The sequence below is a fragment of the Sabethes cyaneus genome, chromosome 2 (genome assembly GCF_943734655.1).
Source record: "Sabethes cyaneus chromosome 2, idSabCyanKW18_F2, whole genome shotgun sequence".
NCBI classification, from domain to species: Eukaryota; Metazoa; Arthropoda; class Insecta; order Diptera; family Culicidae; genus Sabethes; species Sabethes cyaneus.
Window position 1 is genome coordinate 8,070,366 of NC_071354.1, and position 17,660 is coordinate 8,088,025.

Genomic DNA, 17,660 nt, shown 5'->3' on the forward strand with positions numbered 1-17,660 from the left:
AACATGCCCACGCATCATATTTTCGTGGGTTTCAGAGCAGCATACGATACCGTTGAACGCGAACAGCTATGGCAGATAATGCACGAGTAAGGTTTTCCGGATAAACTGACGCGGCTGATCAAAGCTACTCTGGAACGAGTGATGTGTTACGTGCGCATATCGAGGACACTCTCAAGTCCTTTCGAATCGTGCAGAGGGTTGCGGCAAGGGGATGGACTGTTCTGTATGTTATTCAATAGCGCTATTGAAGGTGTGACCCGGCGAGCAGGCATCGAAACGAGAGGAACGATCTTCAGCAGGAGTAGTTAACTCCTAGCCTTTGCAGACGACCTCGACATCATTACTAGAAACCGTGGGACGGCGGAGGCAATCTACGCCAGACTAAAAACGGAGGCCAGGAGGATAGGGTTACAAATCAATGCGTCGAAAACCAAATATATGGTAGGAAGAAGCTCCCGAGAAAGTAACGCTTACCTCCCACGGACAGTGACTATTGACGGCGATGAACTGGAAGTGGTTGATGAGTTCGTATATTTGGGATCCTTGGTCACTAGGACGAGTAAGGAGAACAAACTACGCATTTAAGCTGGTAATCGAACCTACTTGTCCCTCCGCAAGCCGTTTCGATCTAGGAGCATACGCCGCCGCATAAAGCTGACGATGTACAAAACGCTAATCAAACCGGTAGTCCCCTACGGACTTGAGACAGTAACTTTGCACTATCCGTATTTGAACGAAAGGTGTTGCGGGCTATTTTTGGCGGAGTACAAACGGTAAGCGGAGAGTGGCGGAGACGTATGAATCACGAGCTACAGGCACTGCTTGGAGAGATTCCCATCGTACACCAGGCTAAAGTTGGGAGACTACGGTGGGCCGGCCACGTCGCAAGGATACCGGACGACTGTGTAGTGAAATCCGTTCTCTTCAAGAACGCCACCGGTACCAGGAATAGAGGGGCTCAACGTGCACGATGGCTCGACCAGGTTGAAGCCGACTTGCGTGTGTCGAGACGCGCAACGAATTGGCGACGAGTAGCCCAGGACCGAGTACAATGGAGAGGAATTCTTGATACGGCAAGAGCCACCCCGGCTCTCGGCTGAATAAGTAAGTAAATTAAGCGGCGTCAGAGATGGCGCAATGCATCTGGATAGGCTAGCAACGCGGAACGCTCGGGTTCAAATCCAGCAGCGGCAGGTGTTAGTTAGAATTTTTTTGAACCAATGAACCAACTTTACAGAAGTTAGAAGGAGGCGGAGAGGTAGAAAATAGAAAACATAGAAACATTAAGTTCCATTTTAGTAATTTTTGACAAAGTTTCTTTAGTAGCTACTTAGCGCTCTATGCAGCGAACTCAAGGCAACCTTGAAGTTCGGTTAATTGCAGGTAAAGCTGCTTAGCAAGCTTTAGATCCATAGACATAAAGCTTGTAAACCTTCCTTAGACATCATTATCCGAACTCTTAGTTACTTTCAAGTTGCTGCACGTTGAACTTTCAAGCTGCTTGTTGAGCTTTCAAGTTGCTACATATATTGACGGTACTTTATTGAGAGTCAAGTTCGGTTTGCAAATGTAGTGTCTGGTTGTTCAGCAAGAAAGTTCTACGGACCTAAATTTGAACCAAATATGAACTCCCAAGTTGGTTCCTTCGCTCAATGCCCGGTTATGTTCTAAATTAAAAATACAGTAAGAAAAAAAATCTTTATGTATTTTACTCAAAAACAATAGAAATATGCGATTATGGGCAGTGAACTAAATAATTTTCAAATTGTAGAAGTCTTAAGTTCTTCGAATTGTATTAGATATTCTTCTTAATCTGTTCTTCTTACCTATAGTTCCCCTAGATATTTATAAAATTTTAAAAAGGTAACTGACGGTGTTCGGTCACACAAACAATAAAATTAAATTTTGTGGTGATCCGCTTGTTTTTACTGCAATTTCTTAGCATAGAGGCTAACTGTGCGTTTTATCGCCAGCAATTTCGCAAGTGCCTCTGCGGGAAGGCTATCCTAGGCGCACCCAAGCGAGGGAATATCCTTCACAAAGTAGGCGCACAGGTACAAAACGACGACGCTCGTTTCTATGCATGCGCCACGCAGAAAAACGGGATCAAAACAAAACCTATTAGGGTGCTGCTATGCTATAGTGCAAAAAGTGGGCCGAAGCATAAGAAAACGACTGAACGAAGAATGGGTAGGTACACGGAAAGCGAAATTCCCACACTTTTCAGAGGCCTTCTGTTGTTCTGCGCCCTGCGCTGCGTACATAAGTACCTACATACACATACGTGAATGAAGTAGACTAGGTAGGACAGGATTATGGCTCTTGCTGCGTGTTCGGCTTATACTGAACTGAAGGGTGGAGGGCTACTGTGGAAGAGGGTTCGATGATAGTCTACCGATTCAAATTCCCATAGTCGGGAGGAGCTACATGTTAGTGGGAAGCGATGGACCATGGATGTAGGAGAAACGTGAAATGTCGTGCATCCTTGAAGTTTACTTAATGTAAATTTATGAACTTGTAAAATAAATTTGCACAAACAGTTATAGTGTACAACTGTTGGTAATTATTAAAAAGTTGATGAGCAAACTGCAGACGACTTAATTTTAAAAAAGGGCCAAAAACTTTTAAAGTAACGTTTTAAACACGTAGTTTAGAGCTAGTATATATGTTGGTATTTAGTTTTTTGCGGTAAAAATCGTCCGAAATACCTTTTCAGGTGAACATATTATTGAACAAACAAATTAGAAAAGACAATTGAAATGGCTCAGGAAAAATCCCTAGTCACTAGTTTTGGTTTTCATTGTGCCAAGTAAATTTAATGTATCAAAATGAAGTATAATGAATGCTTTGTGCTTTTTCATTCCGTGATCAGTATTGAATCATGTTTGAGAAATTAGTATTGGAAAATATATGTTAAATAACATTGTAAAAAAAGTTAAATAACCTTGCATTGGATCCAGGCAGTATTTTATTTATCTTAGACTCCCCCAGTATTAATACATAAGTAATTTCGTCTCAAAGAAAAAGTGAATCGAGTAAATCAAATCGAATAGTTAGAATAAAAATTTAGTATAGAGTCCATCAATCTGTTTTTTTTTCTTAAATTTATTGTGATTTTGCCTAACTATAATTGTCATGAAAAGAGGCGAACCAGCCGCAGGCTGGAGAATAATAATAACCGAACGCGAACCGTAACACATGCAATCCCTGCTAGGAGTCTCACTCACCCTAGCACATGGTGCGGATTCCCCCTTTTTTGTCGTCGCGTTCTCCCATATACTATAGTTTGTTGCGGCGATATGATTGTTTACATCCTGTGTGAGAATGCGGTAGCGTCGTCGTCGCAAACGTTTTAGCCATCCGAGTTGGCCTGGCCTGGCTTGGCTGGTCAGTCAGCTGCGCCTGTTTTCGTTTTCGTTTTCGGGGTTTTCTTTTCCCCATGTGTGCCGCTACTCACTGACTGCACCACTCTGCGACGGATGGTGCGTCGTTCTATCGGCGCTGCTGCCTGGCCGCCTCTCCTGCGATGGTTGCGTTCTGTTCCGTTCTGGTCGATGGCGTGGGAAAATAACGATCGAGTGAGAGATGAAAGTCAAATTTATTATTATACGAGAGTGTGCGTTGAGTAGAGGTACGCTTATATGGGACCTGCAGTTAGAACGGGAACCGTGGGAAACGTTCTACGGGTTCTGGTGCGGATAGGCGTTCGGATCAGACAGGCACTGGGAAGACAGGGGCAGTGACTGGAGTAATGATATGCGAATGCGTCAGCCAGCCAGGGATTTGGTTGGGTGAGGTTCCAGGGGAAGTGGTGGAAGTTTTTGATCGAATTGCTTCACACCGGTAGTTAAGCGTTTGAAGCGATGGCATTCGCAGTTCGGAAGTTGCCGGTGATAGATCGTTTGTGATCATAGTCCGATCACACCGGAAGGATACTCTCGTGGGTGGTAGAAACTAGATCAGTATATCAAGTCGATATTTAATGTAGTGGAAGGTGGACTACAAGTGAGAAAAAGACATGGCTAATCCAGGAAACGATGATCACCATAGAGGTGGAGAGCATGATGCGGATAACTATCTTCGAAGGATTAAAGCGGAAATTCGGAAGGTGCGTGGGAATGTGAAATGTGTAATGTAATGTTATAAAATTGTTTTCGACAACAATTTCAATCTACAAAATTTATCGGTGGAAACTTACTTAGAGTCACAATGCGACGCAATTAATTTGGAACAATTGTTTGGAGATCAGGACAGGACAGGGCAAAGGTGGTTATAAAAGATTTGGAAGTGACGTGTTAATAAATTGATAGTTTAAAGTGTTTACTAAAGCAAATGCATAAAAATACTTTGTATATCAGAAAAGGCCAACTCGTGTCTAACAGTGTCCAAAAGTCATCGCCAGTATAAAGCTTTCTTTCCAGTTATGCTTACTCCTAGAGGAGTAAGCTAAATTATTCAAAAGTGGTTTTATTTAGATTTTAATTATATTACGTTACCTATTGATAAAAGAAGGTATAGAATAATGTGATGAAATAGCAGTTTCAATTTAAGTGAAATTTTCTTTGTAATTACCAGAAAAAATTTACTGTTCCCAAACTGAGTGAAAATTTGCATGTGTTTAGTTTTGGGTAACTAAAACACTATTCTACACAATAGGATCTATAAATAAAACAAATTGCTTTACTTCTCCCATAACATTTACATGGGAAATGCAAGCAAACTGTCCGTAGTTATCTACCTCGTAGTTGTAGAAGCCAAAACTTCTCAATGCTCAACAGTCCTGAACTCAAAGATGGCAGACTACAGCCGAAAGGGATGCTTGAGAGGGGAACGATGAGGTGAAGGATTATGATAGACGGATTAGGATGGGGGGTTACGATGGGCTCTAGAGAAAAAGAGCGAGAGTGTGAGAGTGAGAGAGAAAATGTGTGAGTGAGAGAGCGAGAGAGTGAGAGGGAACGAGAACGAGAGGGAGATAATGAGCGAAAGAGAACCAGAGAGAGAGAGAAGTAGAGATAGACAGAGAGAGAGAGAGGAGAGAGAGAGAACTAGAGAAAGGTACACACGCACACACACAGAGAGATAGAGAGAGAGAGAGATATTTAAAAATGATTGGTCTTTGCATGGACGATGGAATTTACGCAGTTGTCTTCTCTGTTTGTCTGTGGTATCTTCCTACTACACTCAAAAAAATCGATACGTCACATCCACGTGAAAAATCATGCAAACTTCTATACAGCAACTTCATGTACTAGTTAATGGAAAAATTGATCATATTTACCGGGATCGCATGTAGACTGGTTAGTATGAGTGCGAGTTACCAACAATTAATGTGAATGTTACATGAAAAGTGTGATGGATGAGAATTACCTATGTTTTCACGTAAACTTGACGTGCTGATTTTTTTGAGTGTAGTAAAATCAACAGACCGATGCTGCGATGAACGTGCTGCTCGAGCCGAAGAGGCTGATACCTGATACCGATGATGATGATAGTCCGCCACTCACCCCACCCCATGGCCCCTTGAACCACTTCTATTTAAGTGCATGTATTTTCCAATGTTTGACCATGGCTATTCATGTTTCGGCCATTCGTGATTCGGCCATTCCTAGGTAATCCAGTGCGACATTGTGGAATATCTGTTACCGCACTTGGTCCAAAGTCCGCATCAGTGAATATTCCAGAACTCAAGGGATGGGAATCGAAAGCCAAAGTATCGATATCTGGTATCGCAATATATCGGACCGATCCGATACTGAGTAATGAGTATATCGCAACCAAAATATCGATACTTCGATACAGCCTGAATTCGTTAATTGGGCCACGACTGCACTCCAGCTGATTCGCTAATTGGGCCGACTGACAGTTGTTAGAAAATTCTAAACTCGAAAATTCCATACAATTTTGACATTCAAGTTGTCACATAGCCCAATTAGCGAACGCCCAATTAACGAACCGCCCAATTAACGAACCACCAATTAACGAAACTTCGCTGTATTCACCGATATCGAAACCCGAAATATTCAGAAAGTTTTCAGATACGATCCGTCACGGGCTTGCGATGCGGCCACCTGCCTCGTGTATGTCGCCGGCATCTCCGCACCTCCAAGATACCGTATACGTTCCACTCGACAATGTTCGCTGCAGATTTATTGGTCAGGCGGGCGTTTTTTAACTAGAAGCACCAGAACTAGAACTGATCAGTTTCAAACGAATTTTTCAATAGATTGGTCTAAAATGGAAGAAAATATCCTGGCAAGATTTTATAGTTCATAGTTTATTATACAGCCTGAATTCGTTAATTGGGCCACGACTGCACTCCAGCTGATTCGCTAATTGGGCCGACTGACAGTTGTTAGAAAATTCTAAACTCGAAAATTCCAAACAATTTTGACATTCAAGTTGTCACATAGCCCAATTAGCGAACGCCCAATTAACGAACCGCCCAATTAACGAACCACCAATTAACGAAACTTTGCTGTATTTCAACAAAAGTAGCATCATAAATGCTTACATCAACTCCTATAATCAGAAAAGTGTTGAATGTAATTTAGATTCGCATAAGTTTACCTTCTCACATTATTTATTCACATTGTGTTATTCTTGGGGGGAAAATATTAAAGATCATCTACATCTCAAGAAATAAAATTCCAAATTAGAATCAGACATTGGCAAAACACCGAACGTAGCTTATACGGTCGTTACCGCTTTCTAAGACGACGCAACCAAGTTCATCTCTTTTTCATACATGCAAACAAACACGAAGTGTGGCTAGGAATTTATCGGTGGTGTTGAATTTGTCATACTTTTAGCACCAGTTTTCAATGCACCCGGTCAACACATTTCCGAGTTAACTGATATCGGCCAACGCGAGTTAACTGATATCGGCAAGACTGTCATCTGCATATAATTTGAGTGAAGCCGAAATGTTTGGTCCTGGGGTCCAAGCTGAAAGCTCTCCTTTCAGCTAATTTCGGTAAAGCCCCATATATCCGGAAACATCTGATAAACTAATGTTAAGTACTAAAAAAGTTTTTCGATTTTCTGCAATATTTTGAGTGACACAAGGCATGGCTGGATTATGAGATTCGCATTTTTAGGCAGAGAATATAAATAACTGATCAGGAGCAGGATCGGTTTAAAGCAAATTATCATACGTAGCTCGCTTCACAGTTCACAGTATAAATGGTTCTTGGAAATCAATCTGCGCTTGCAACGATACGATGTTCGGTGGTGGCTTCAGGAAACAATCAACCTAACAGTCCGTTGATATCGACATCCACCGTAGAAGAGTATTCACAAGTTTGCAAAAACACACATGGAAGCGCTTGATTTCAGTTGGCCGTGAATACGAAAATGTAATGCTAGCAAAAAGAAACACAACCAGCACATATCCGAGTATCTTTTACAAAGCTAGCACACGTAATCCCGAGTGTTACCGAAGTGCTAAAAACCGGCGTCTGAAAGACAATACCGAAACGGGTTGCGGTTGCTTTTTTGAGCGTGCAGTTCATTTTATCAGGCACGGCCGCAGCGTACCGCCTCAAATAAACTTTGTAGCATTTTTCAAATGCGACATGCAGTATGGTTCAGCTTTTAGACATGCCTGTTTGGAAGCTTGAGAACTGAAAAACGCGAGTTCGATAATTTGGCAAAAAGTTATGCGTGAAGAACTGGCCTTTTTGTAGCTTTCGATACCTCTAATATCGGATGAAAAGGTATCGATATCCGATAATATCGCATGGTAAAATATCGATGCCGGATACTCGATATATCGAATGAAAATATCGATACCTCCGGTATCGATAAAATATCGCACATCCCTAGAACTCATTGGCAAGGATGGAAAAAGTCATTCACTCAAGTGAGCGTCGCTGATTTACGATCATAAGTTAGATCATAAGGCAAAAAGATTACTACCGCTGCGCTAACGCTCAGCAGTGATCCAGAATTCTACTGATTCGCTCTCGCTGTTAGCTGTGCACGAACCAGTCTCGAAAGACAAATGATTCAAAAGGGATATGAAAAAATAGTGATTGGATCAGAACCGACACAATAACAAGACGAACGTAAGCGATGGGAATCGGTATGAACTTGGTTCACTTACGCTCACTGATCGTCCAGTTTTAACTCAATGGTATTCACACTTCTGCTATTAAAATATATTGTAATTATTCTTCATATATTTCAAATATTCAAACACTTTGTTATAACTTATTGGAGCAAAATTAAGGTGAAATTAGTTCGTCATCGATTCTACCAAATTCTGTTCATGAAAATATATTCGCTGTGTCCAGATTGGCAACGAGAATGAAGTATTTACATTTTTATGAACAGAATCCCACTTTTAGGCCCAAAAACTGCTTCCGAAATTGGGCTTTCCGACGAAATCGTTTTCGGTTCATGAACGATTGAGAAGATGGAAAGTAAAATAAAATCGGATCAGATTTGCTCAGTGGTAAAAGGTTTGGATCGTGGTTTCGTTAGGATCAGAGAGTGCAATATACAGAGTAGGCATGATCGCAATCATTTCAGCTCATATTCAATTTGGTTCGTTTGCAACAAATGATGCAAACTGCTATGAGAGCACGTTTGGTCTCTCTGAGTGAGCATATAAAAGGTGATGGTTGTGTGAGTTGAATCGGTGATTGAGTATCGATGACAACATTTTGATGCGATTTTTGACCAAGCCTGCTCATTGACAGTGGTCAAATTTTAGAAAAACGCGGGCATTAGCAATTGTGTAAAACATGCACAATTTTTCAAAGATAGTATCTTCGGAAAAGTTTAATCTATACCTATAAAGAAGGATTTCTGTCTGTCTGTCTGTCTGTCTGTCTGTCTGTCCGTATGTTCCTTATAGAATCGAAAACTACAGAACCAATCGGCATGAAAATATGCATGTAGAGGTTTTTTGGGACCAGGAAAGGTTTTAGTGATGGTTAGAAACCCCTCCCCCCACTAAGAGGGGGGGCTCCCATACAATTGAAACACAAATTTCTGCATAACTCGACAACTAATCAAGCAAATAGAACAACATTTGGCATGTGGGTGTTTCCGGTGACAAGAATTTATTCTATGGTAAATTGAGACCCCTCCCCTCTTTATAAGGGGAATTATAACTCCTCTCCTCTTTAAAAGGGGGGGGGGCTTCCATACAAATTTCCTCATAACTCGAGAACTAATCAAGCAAATGGAACCAAATTTGGCATGTGAAGGTTTTCGAGGGCAAGAACATTTTCTATAGTAAATTAGGACCCCTCCCCACTTTAAGAGAGGGGGCTCCTGTACCAAAGAAACACAATTTTCCTCATAACTCGAGAACTAATCAAGCAAATGGAACCAAATTTGACACGTGGGTGTACTTGGAGACAAAAATTCTTTCTATGATGAACAGGGACCCCTCTTCACTTTAGGAGGGGGGGCTCCTATACAAATGAAATACAAATTTCCTCATAACTCGAGAGCTAATCAAGCAAATGGAACCAAATTTGACACGTGGGTGTTTTTGGAGACAAAATTTTTTTCTATGATGAACTGGGACCCCTCCTCACTTTAGGAGGGGGGGCTCCTATACAAATGAAATACAAATTTCCTCATAACTCGAGAGCTAATCAAGCAAATGAAACCAAATTTGGCATATGAAAGTTTTCGAGGGCAAGAATATTTTCTATGGTGAATTAGGACCCCTCCCAACTTTAAGAGGGGGGGCTCCTATACAAACGAAATACAAATTTCCTCATAACTCGAGAACTAATCAAGCAAATGGAACCAAATTTGGCACGTGGGTGTTTTTGGACACAAATATTTTTTCAATGATGAATTGGGACCCCTACCCACTGTAGGAGGGGGGGCTCCTATACAAATGAAATTCAAATTTCCTCATAACTCGAGAACTAACCAAGCAAATATAACCAAATTTGGCATGTGGAGGTTTCTGGAGGCAAAAATATTTTCTATGGTGAATTAGGACCCCTCCCAACTTTACGAGGGGGTGCTTCTACACAAATAAAATACAAATTTCCTCATAATTCGAGAACTAATCAAGCAAATGGAACCATATTTGGCATGTGGGTGTTTTTGTAGGCAAGAATATTTTCTATGGTATATTTTCTATGGATTTCCCTACTTTAAGAGGGGGGGGGGGGGGGGGGGGTGCTCTTATACAAATGAAAAACAAATTTCCTCATAACTCGAGAACTAATCAATCAAATGGAACCAAATTTGGCATGTGGGAGTTTTAGATGGCAGAAATTTTTTCTATGGTGAATTACGACCCCTTCCCCTTTTAAGAGGGGAGCTCCCATACAAATGAAATTCAAATTTCCTTATAACTTGAGAACTAATCAAGCAAATGGAACCAAATTTGGTATGTGGGAGATTTTGGAGTCTTGAATTCATTTTACGATAGTTAGAGACCTCTCACCTCTGTGGTGAGACTCTCATACAAATAAAACAGAAATTTTTGTGAAACACAAAAACTAATCGAACTCGAGAAATTCGAGACTCTTCCATAAAACATTAGTCAATACAAGACCACAAAAACTATCTATAGTAACACTAGATCATTCAGGACGAGACGGTCGCGAGTGTTGCCGGTGACCCGCCGTCGGAAGCGCCGCCCACTGGGGGGCTTGCAAAACTCGAGATTGTGACAAAGATCATCCGAGATTCATTATTTATGTACAACACAGGTTAATTTGTGGCAATACGAAGTTTGTCGGGTCAGCTAGTAATAAAATATCGCGCATCTTTCTGCACTATTAGGGTGAACGTGAATTCACCTATTAAGGTGATACGAACTTTTGTTTTTTTAAATAATTTCAAACATTTTTTTTTCTTTTAAAAAGTTGCAGAGCATACTTAAATAAGCAATTTTGCTGAATATAGTATTAACTATCTATCTCTTACCGGTTGCGAAATATAATGATGTACCAAAAAGGAGTACTTAAAAATCAATTATGCTCAATAACCTTGCACAACATTTTTTTATTGCTTTCAAATGTTTTGCAAAGTTATTCAGTATGCCAAAATAGATATTTTCTCATTTTTTAATTGGTTTTTAAAAGATTCTTTTGGAGTGCTTCTGATGGAAATATTTTTTTTATAGATAAAATATAGTACTTTCACCTAATGGTTGTCTGGTTTGTGCGAAGCTGCCCAAAATCGAATTTTTTTTTGATTTTTTTAGTAATTCTTTTTTCATTTATTTTATAACTTATTAAATATGCGTCCTAGCGACAAACAGTCTTTAGTGGAAATGTGTATTTTAGCATATTGAATAACTTTGTAGAACACAGTACAGCAGTAAAAAAATCGTGTGCAAAGTTATTGAGTATAATTGATTTTCGGGCGCTCCTTTTTAACACATCATTATATTCCGCAACTGGTAAGAGATAGATAGTTAAAGAATTCAGCAAAGTTGCTTATTTTAGTATGTTCTGCAACTTTTTGAAGAAAAAAAAATGTTTTGAAATGATTTAAAAAAATAAAAGTTCGTATCACCCTAATAGGTGAATTCACGGTCACTCTGATAGTGCAGAAAGATGCGCTATGTTTTATTATTAAACTTTTCTGAAGACATCACCCTTTAAAAAATACGCATTTTTTACCCAATTGCTAATGTCCACGTTTTTTCAAAATTTGACCACTGTGCATTGGTACAATTCAACAAACCTCAGGGGTCAGTCCAGTGTAGTGGTTAGCATTCACGCCTCTCACGTCGAGGACTCGGGTTCAAATCCGCAGAACTCCGCAGAAGTCACGAATGACCCAAACTGTTAGTTATATCACAGACTACCAGACGTAACACTTCGAACAAATTTTCTAACAAACTTTGGGAACAGAAGAACAGTAACATTTTATCAAGCGCTTGTTCCAGTGGTACAGCTCTACATTAGATTTTGCGAAACCCCTCTCCCCCCATTATGCCTTACGTAATTAGTGCACGACCCCAAAATAACTTCGTTAAAGTCCAAGAATTACACAGATCCACTGGTTGTTGTAGTTTGTGGCTGCTATGGGGATGATTTGCAAGCATGTGAATCCCATTTTCTTGGTAAAAAAGCGCTGATTCCAGATTTAGGTGAAAACCATATCCACTGTTCATAACCTATGCATTAAAAGTATGAACTAATTTTAGTTGGCGACGGCGAAAAAAACTACAAAAGATCATTCAATGGAACAGATTTTTCCTAAGTCCTATATTTATTGGGTCTTCTACAAAAATGCTTTGATACCCTTCTGGGTCTTACGGCGGCTCGGGGCTGGACTGGACTTTCCTACCGACATGACTTTCATGGCCTTGTCGATCAACTGCTTCTCCGTTTTGGCTACGAAATTACTGCAGTAGGTTCTCCGTTTGAGGTTTGCCCAACAATTTTCTATCGGTTGCAGCTGTGGGACGTGTTGCGAAGCTCACACTCGTCTGGTCTAATTTTCTCACACACGCGTACTCATTCTAACGAACACGCCGGCATAAGCATCTCTTTCGGACTCTCACTCTTATTTATTCATGCACTGCGACGATCGTTTTTGTGAGTGTATATTTAGCTAACAGCTACGGTCGTTGCTCTCGTTCGTTATTGCAGCCGAGCTGGTGAAATCGATTACTTGCGAGGGTTTGCGCTCCAGCCTGTGAGTAGAATCGAGGGCGAAGATGAAGAAGAAAAGAAAAAGTAATGCAAAATTGGAATCCCAGTGCGCCACTAGGCCTCGCGGGCAGCTGATTGCTCAGGGGTTATTTGACTCGCGAGTAGGGCTTAGCAGAACGACGATATGAGGCTGCGCTTTCGCGAGTGTGTATGTAGCAGAATGTCTGCACTAAGCAACGGGGGCTGTTTGTTTTACGATTGCGTGAGTGGCGTAAGCGCTGAATGTTATGCTTCTCATATTCTCTTGCTCGATTTGCAAAGCTGCAGTGATCTCTTGGTATAGTGGACCGAGAACAGGTCCGACCAAATCTCCTCCTTCACGTGTTACTTCTTGATGAAAGTGGCAACCTCCGGAAGACACTTCATACAGCGGCTTTGACAATATTTTTTCACTGATCGTCAGTCACGGAAGGACCTTCTTCGGGAATTAAATGTGGAAAACATATTCGTCATCGTTATCGCTTTCCTTCTCGGAGGCGGGTCTAATCCGGTCCCTGCCAGTCGTTACCGTCCAGCGTAAAGTAGCCCAACAAACATTTATCTGGAATAGTAGTTTATTCAACCGTTCTATAGCTAATTACCGGGTAACAAGCACTTGATTAGTTGTTATTGAACAGAAATGCTTGTTGGGAGTTCTCGTCATTCATAATAACCATGACGTTGCTCTTCGCCGGAAAGATATTTCTCACTAGCACCTTCAGCCGCTCCTTCTGGGTTATTGCGTACTGCTCAGATGCCGTCAGCCTCGACTGATGCTTCCGCAAAAAAAGGTCCAGTTTGGTTAGGTACTTCTTCGCCGTTTGGCCGGGGTCTTCGATCTCCCGGTCTAAGGTGCTGAACGATGAGGCCACCTTGCTCTCGGTCTGTCTTTTCGGCTTTTGCTGCTCTTCACGATCAGGCGCAGAGCCATCGGGCGGTCGGAACCAGGCTTCTGTTTGACGCTCTAGCCTTTTCCCAGAAGGGAGTGGATGTTGTATCCGGCGGACACGAAGTGTCTCACGCTGTCCAATTTCTTCATGGCGGGGAAGAGCTAGCAGTACGAACAAAGCATTGAGCGTAGTTGCTTGATTGTTTTCGCCACAATTGCTGCAAACCAACTGATAACGCTGTCAACTTTTTCCTGTACACAACAAGGTTGCTACGATCGATGATGCGCAGGGAATTTAATATCAGTCCATTTTTTTTAATGTGTAGATTATTGTGCAAACATCGTGCCACGCACTTCAGGCAACCCTTCTAACCAGGGCTCTACTTTTGCGTAAAATAAACAGTTCTATACATATATGATATTGTTTTAGGTCAACTACAGAAGATAACTGAACGGTAGGTACCAAGAGAAATGGCTATCCGTTTCCGTTTTACGCTTATGAATCTTGATGGACCTTTTGGTCTGCGATGGTCTTCTATATAAAATTCAACATTTTATATGTTGGCCTTGAGTTTATTTCAACTCAATATTTTTAACAGCTAGCCTTGGGCTCATCCTGACTTGGAAGTTACTTTACTTGGACATTTTTTAGGGAAATTTTAACTTGCTTGCAACTTGTGGTTTTCCCGGTTCAACCTCTTCGAACGTTAGCCTTTCCTATTGGTCAACTTTCAATTATTTTTCAGTAAGGTGAAAAGCGAGGTGGTTTTTAAGCATATCTTGTCTCAATCTCAGTGGCTTAACTGCTAATTTATCTCAATACTTTGGTAGTTAAAATAATTTATAGTCTATGAAATCTGGTAGTTAAGATCTACTGTCAACCTCCGCTCTCCGTTCCTAGCATTGAACTAAATTTTATATTCCTTACCTCAACAAATTCCTCCAACACCGTATCAATTGGAAAACACTGCGTCTACCTTCACATATACTTCGAAGGTTTATGTTGGCAGGATCGCCAATGTGATAACGGGTACCGGTACATTTTTCACCATACTTCCGAATTACGTTTCGATCCAATGACTACATCTTCAATTTGTGGTAGCAATTTTGTCGCCAATCTTCACCATCCAGTAATCATATTGTGTGAAAGCAAATATTTCGAAAAAGATGATAAGTTCGATCATATTTTTCACCACTTGAGACAAATTCAGAAAAACATTTCCAATGTTGCATTAGTTAACTTGATAATTTTAAAATAGTAATCAACAAAATATTTTCAAATTTCTATTGCAGACAAACAAACCAATCATGGAGAAAAAGAGGAGAGCCAGAATCAACAACTATCTAAACGACCTGAAGGCACTTTTGCTTGATGCTATGAAAAAAGATGTAAGCATTTTTAAACATACAAAACCTGTTAATTTAAAACATGTATTTTCAAACTTTGCAGCCCATTCGCCACTCGAAGCTGGAGAAAGCGGACATTCTGGATCTAACCGTTAAGCACCTACAGGACATCGAGCGGCGCAAACTGGCCATCGCGATGGCCGTCGACCCTGGTGTGGTGGACAAATTCAAGTCCGGTTTTAACGAGTGCATCGAAGAAATCGACAAATACCTCAACACCGTTCCCGGAGTGGACAGCGGAATGAAGCAACGCGTTTCGAACCATCTGAAGAGCTACCTGCGGTTCCAGCGGTTTCCCCAACCGGGTGGCGTCGGTGGCACTGCACCGTTTGCTGGTCTCTTTGGAAGGTCCTCGGACGAAATCAACAACAACGGTCGGCTGGCTATGGATGCCATGTCGCTGATTCCGTCACTTTTGCCCAGTGGCGAACTGGCCTTCATTATGCCCCAGCAGGGTACGGCGGCGGGGTTACCATTTTTCTCCAGATTTCCAGTTGCTCCGACTGTCGCAGCGCGACATTTCAAACCGATCTCGCAGGATAAAGCTCCGTCGTATGCTCCCAGTCCGCCGTTGTCCCCCGTTTCCGACCAGGATAGTGTCGTGAGTGATCAGAAGACACCGCTGCTGAAGGTACGGTCGGCTGTAATGACTGACAGTTTGCTTGAGGCCTTTCCGACACCACCAACCCCGGAAGAGGGCAGTCGGATATCAGCTTTTAGACCGAATCTTAAACTGATCGATAGGATACGGCTGCATCAGGAAGCAAAAGTGACTCAGTTTGAGCGTGAACCGGCGACGAAAAGAAGGAAGGTTGAGCCGGCGGAAGAGTTTAGCGAAGATGAAGGCGAACACGAACACGAACAACAGGAAAAGGAAGCCAGGGAACACAATTCCGGGGGAGACATGTGGCGGCCGTGGTGAAACTTTTGCGCACTTTTGGCGTATCGTGTGATAATGAACAACCTTCGAAGCTTTAATTCATATAAATTTAGCATAGCTCAGTGACAGCTTTAATAGTTTTGTAAGTGAATATTTTCTTCAATAGATTGTAACGAACCTAACCAGAAAGAAAAGTTTTATTTGAACATAACCTTCACCCAACCAAGTAGTCTACGCCTGCTGTGATTGCCATGATTACGGAACGTAAAAGTCCGTCGTCTGCACGTTTATATTTCCTAACTGGTGTAACACAGCCAGTACCTAGTGGGTCCTGTTTTAGTTCGGTTGATTAAGAAAAACACTGATCTAATAAAAAGGAAACTTACCTCAACGACAATGAAATGTCAACAATCCACAGAGCCAGATTGCTCTACATGTGCTCTCAGCATCTCGACAGAATAAAGCACACTTTGCCACACGTTCTGCTCCTTCTGCTGGGTGCCTAACTGGACCGTTGTTGGTGGTTCTGTGGGGCGCTGCCTAGGAATCCACTCAGGATGCGGGAACCACTCGACGGCTCCCGTATGCAACAAAGCCACTCCATCAGCACTGTGCACATTGTCTGCGTGTGCTGAACTTGATGTTGCTTGGCCTCGATTCCTCTTACTTCTCTCACCTTATTTTTTCTTCTCCATCTCTGTGCTGTATTGAATAAAAAATGTCAGTAAAATTTAACTACTTTCCCTGTACTGGCCACATACAATTTTTTAACTGGCAAACCACAATATTCAATTGTGGTTAGGAGATTTTTTCCGTTGAAATTACCTGCTTTCTGTCCCATTGGTGGTACAGTCAACCATTGGACGCCATTCATATTTTATTTACTCCTTGTGCGCTCTCAACTGCAGGCAGGCTAACTAAATCGGCAATCATCACCCGCCGTTTTTTTAGAAGTGCGATTTTAGCTGGCAAACTGATTTCCACTTACCTAGATTACGCCTCATTTCGGTTCCAGTTTGGCTTTTAATTACGTTTCAATTGGGTTCGGTGCACCGAACGATGCTGTCGGACTGAACAAACATTCAACATTTTCACCCGGCGTCGAAAATGAGAGGATACAGATTATTTTAAAATTTATTTACCGTTCATTTCCGTTCTTTAAATGACATTACAAACAAACACACACACAAATATCGCCGCCTGCTCTGAAATGACTGTTTCCGTTTAGATAATTTTACATGTGTCATCAGTTCCTGCGTCGCGACGCTCGCCCGCCCCCAGCAGCACGGTTGTTCCTTGGCCAGCTGTGATTGGATTGCATTTTACAGCGCATATATAATTCATAATGAAGAATTTTTTTTTTCGTTATACTTTCTGTCCCTGCAGTTCCGCTCGTTACACGAAATCTCCACGCCCGCACGGATGTCAAACTGCTCCGAAGCCACCGAAATGATTAATGAAAACCACGCAAGGAATGTGGCAGCCAGTGGCAGTGGGCGGCCAACGAGCGGGGGAGGGGCCGGGATTCGTAAACCAAAACGAAAATAAAAATGTTTATCAAAATCACTCTCATTAATTATGGGAAAAACCAGCGAGCCGCGAAAGGCAGCGCTTCCTTTTTCCGGTCGCGAACCGGCACTCTGGCGTGTGCGTGTGTGCCTGCGTGCGTGCGTTTGTCGGTACAAAGTTTCCGAAACAAAAATGCAACAATAATGTTAACCGTGGTGCGATAATCGAATTGATGGGGCAATTACGGAATCATGGGATAGCTACCGGCGCAGCCGGTGGTGGTGGTGGTGGTGGTGGTCAGGAAAGCGAGAGACACAGGGAGGTCGAAATCGGAATTGCGGTT

The 17,660-nt window shown here is 41.9% G+C and overlaps 1 protein-coding gene across 1 annotated transcript; it reads left to right on the top strand.

Annotated features, from left to right (window-relative positions):
- The first annotated feature begins 4,018 nt into the window (after window positions 1-4,018).
- On the top strand, window positions 4,019-15,850 carry LOC128737632 (protein deadpan-like). The gene is made up of 3 exons (XM_053832309.1): window positions 4,019-4,108; window positions 14,815-14,910; window positions 14,972-15,850. Exons 1-3 carry the CDS (start codon window positions 4,019-4,021, stop codon window positions 15,848-15,850), a joined length of 1,065 nt encoding a protein of 354 aa, XP_053688284.1.
- The last annotated feature ends 1,810 nt before the right edge of the window (window positions 15,851-17,660 follow it).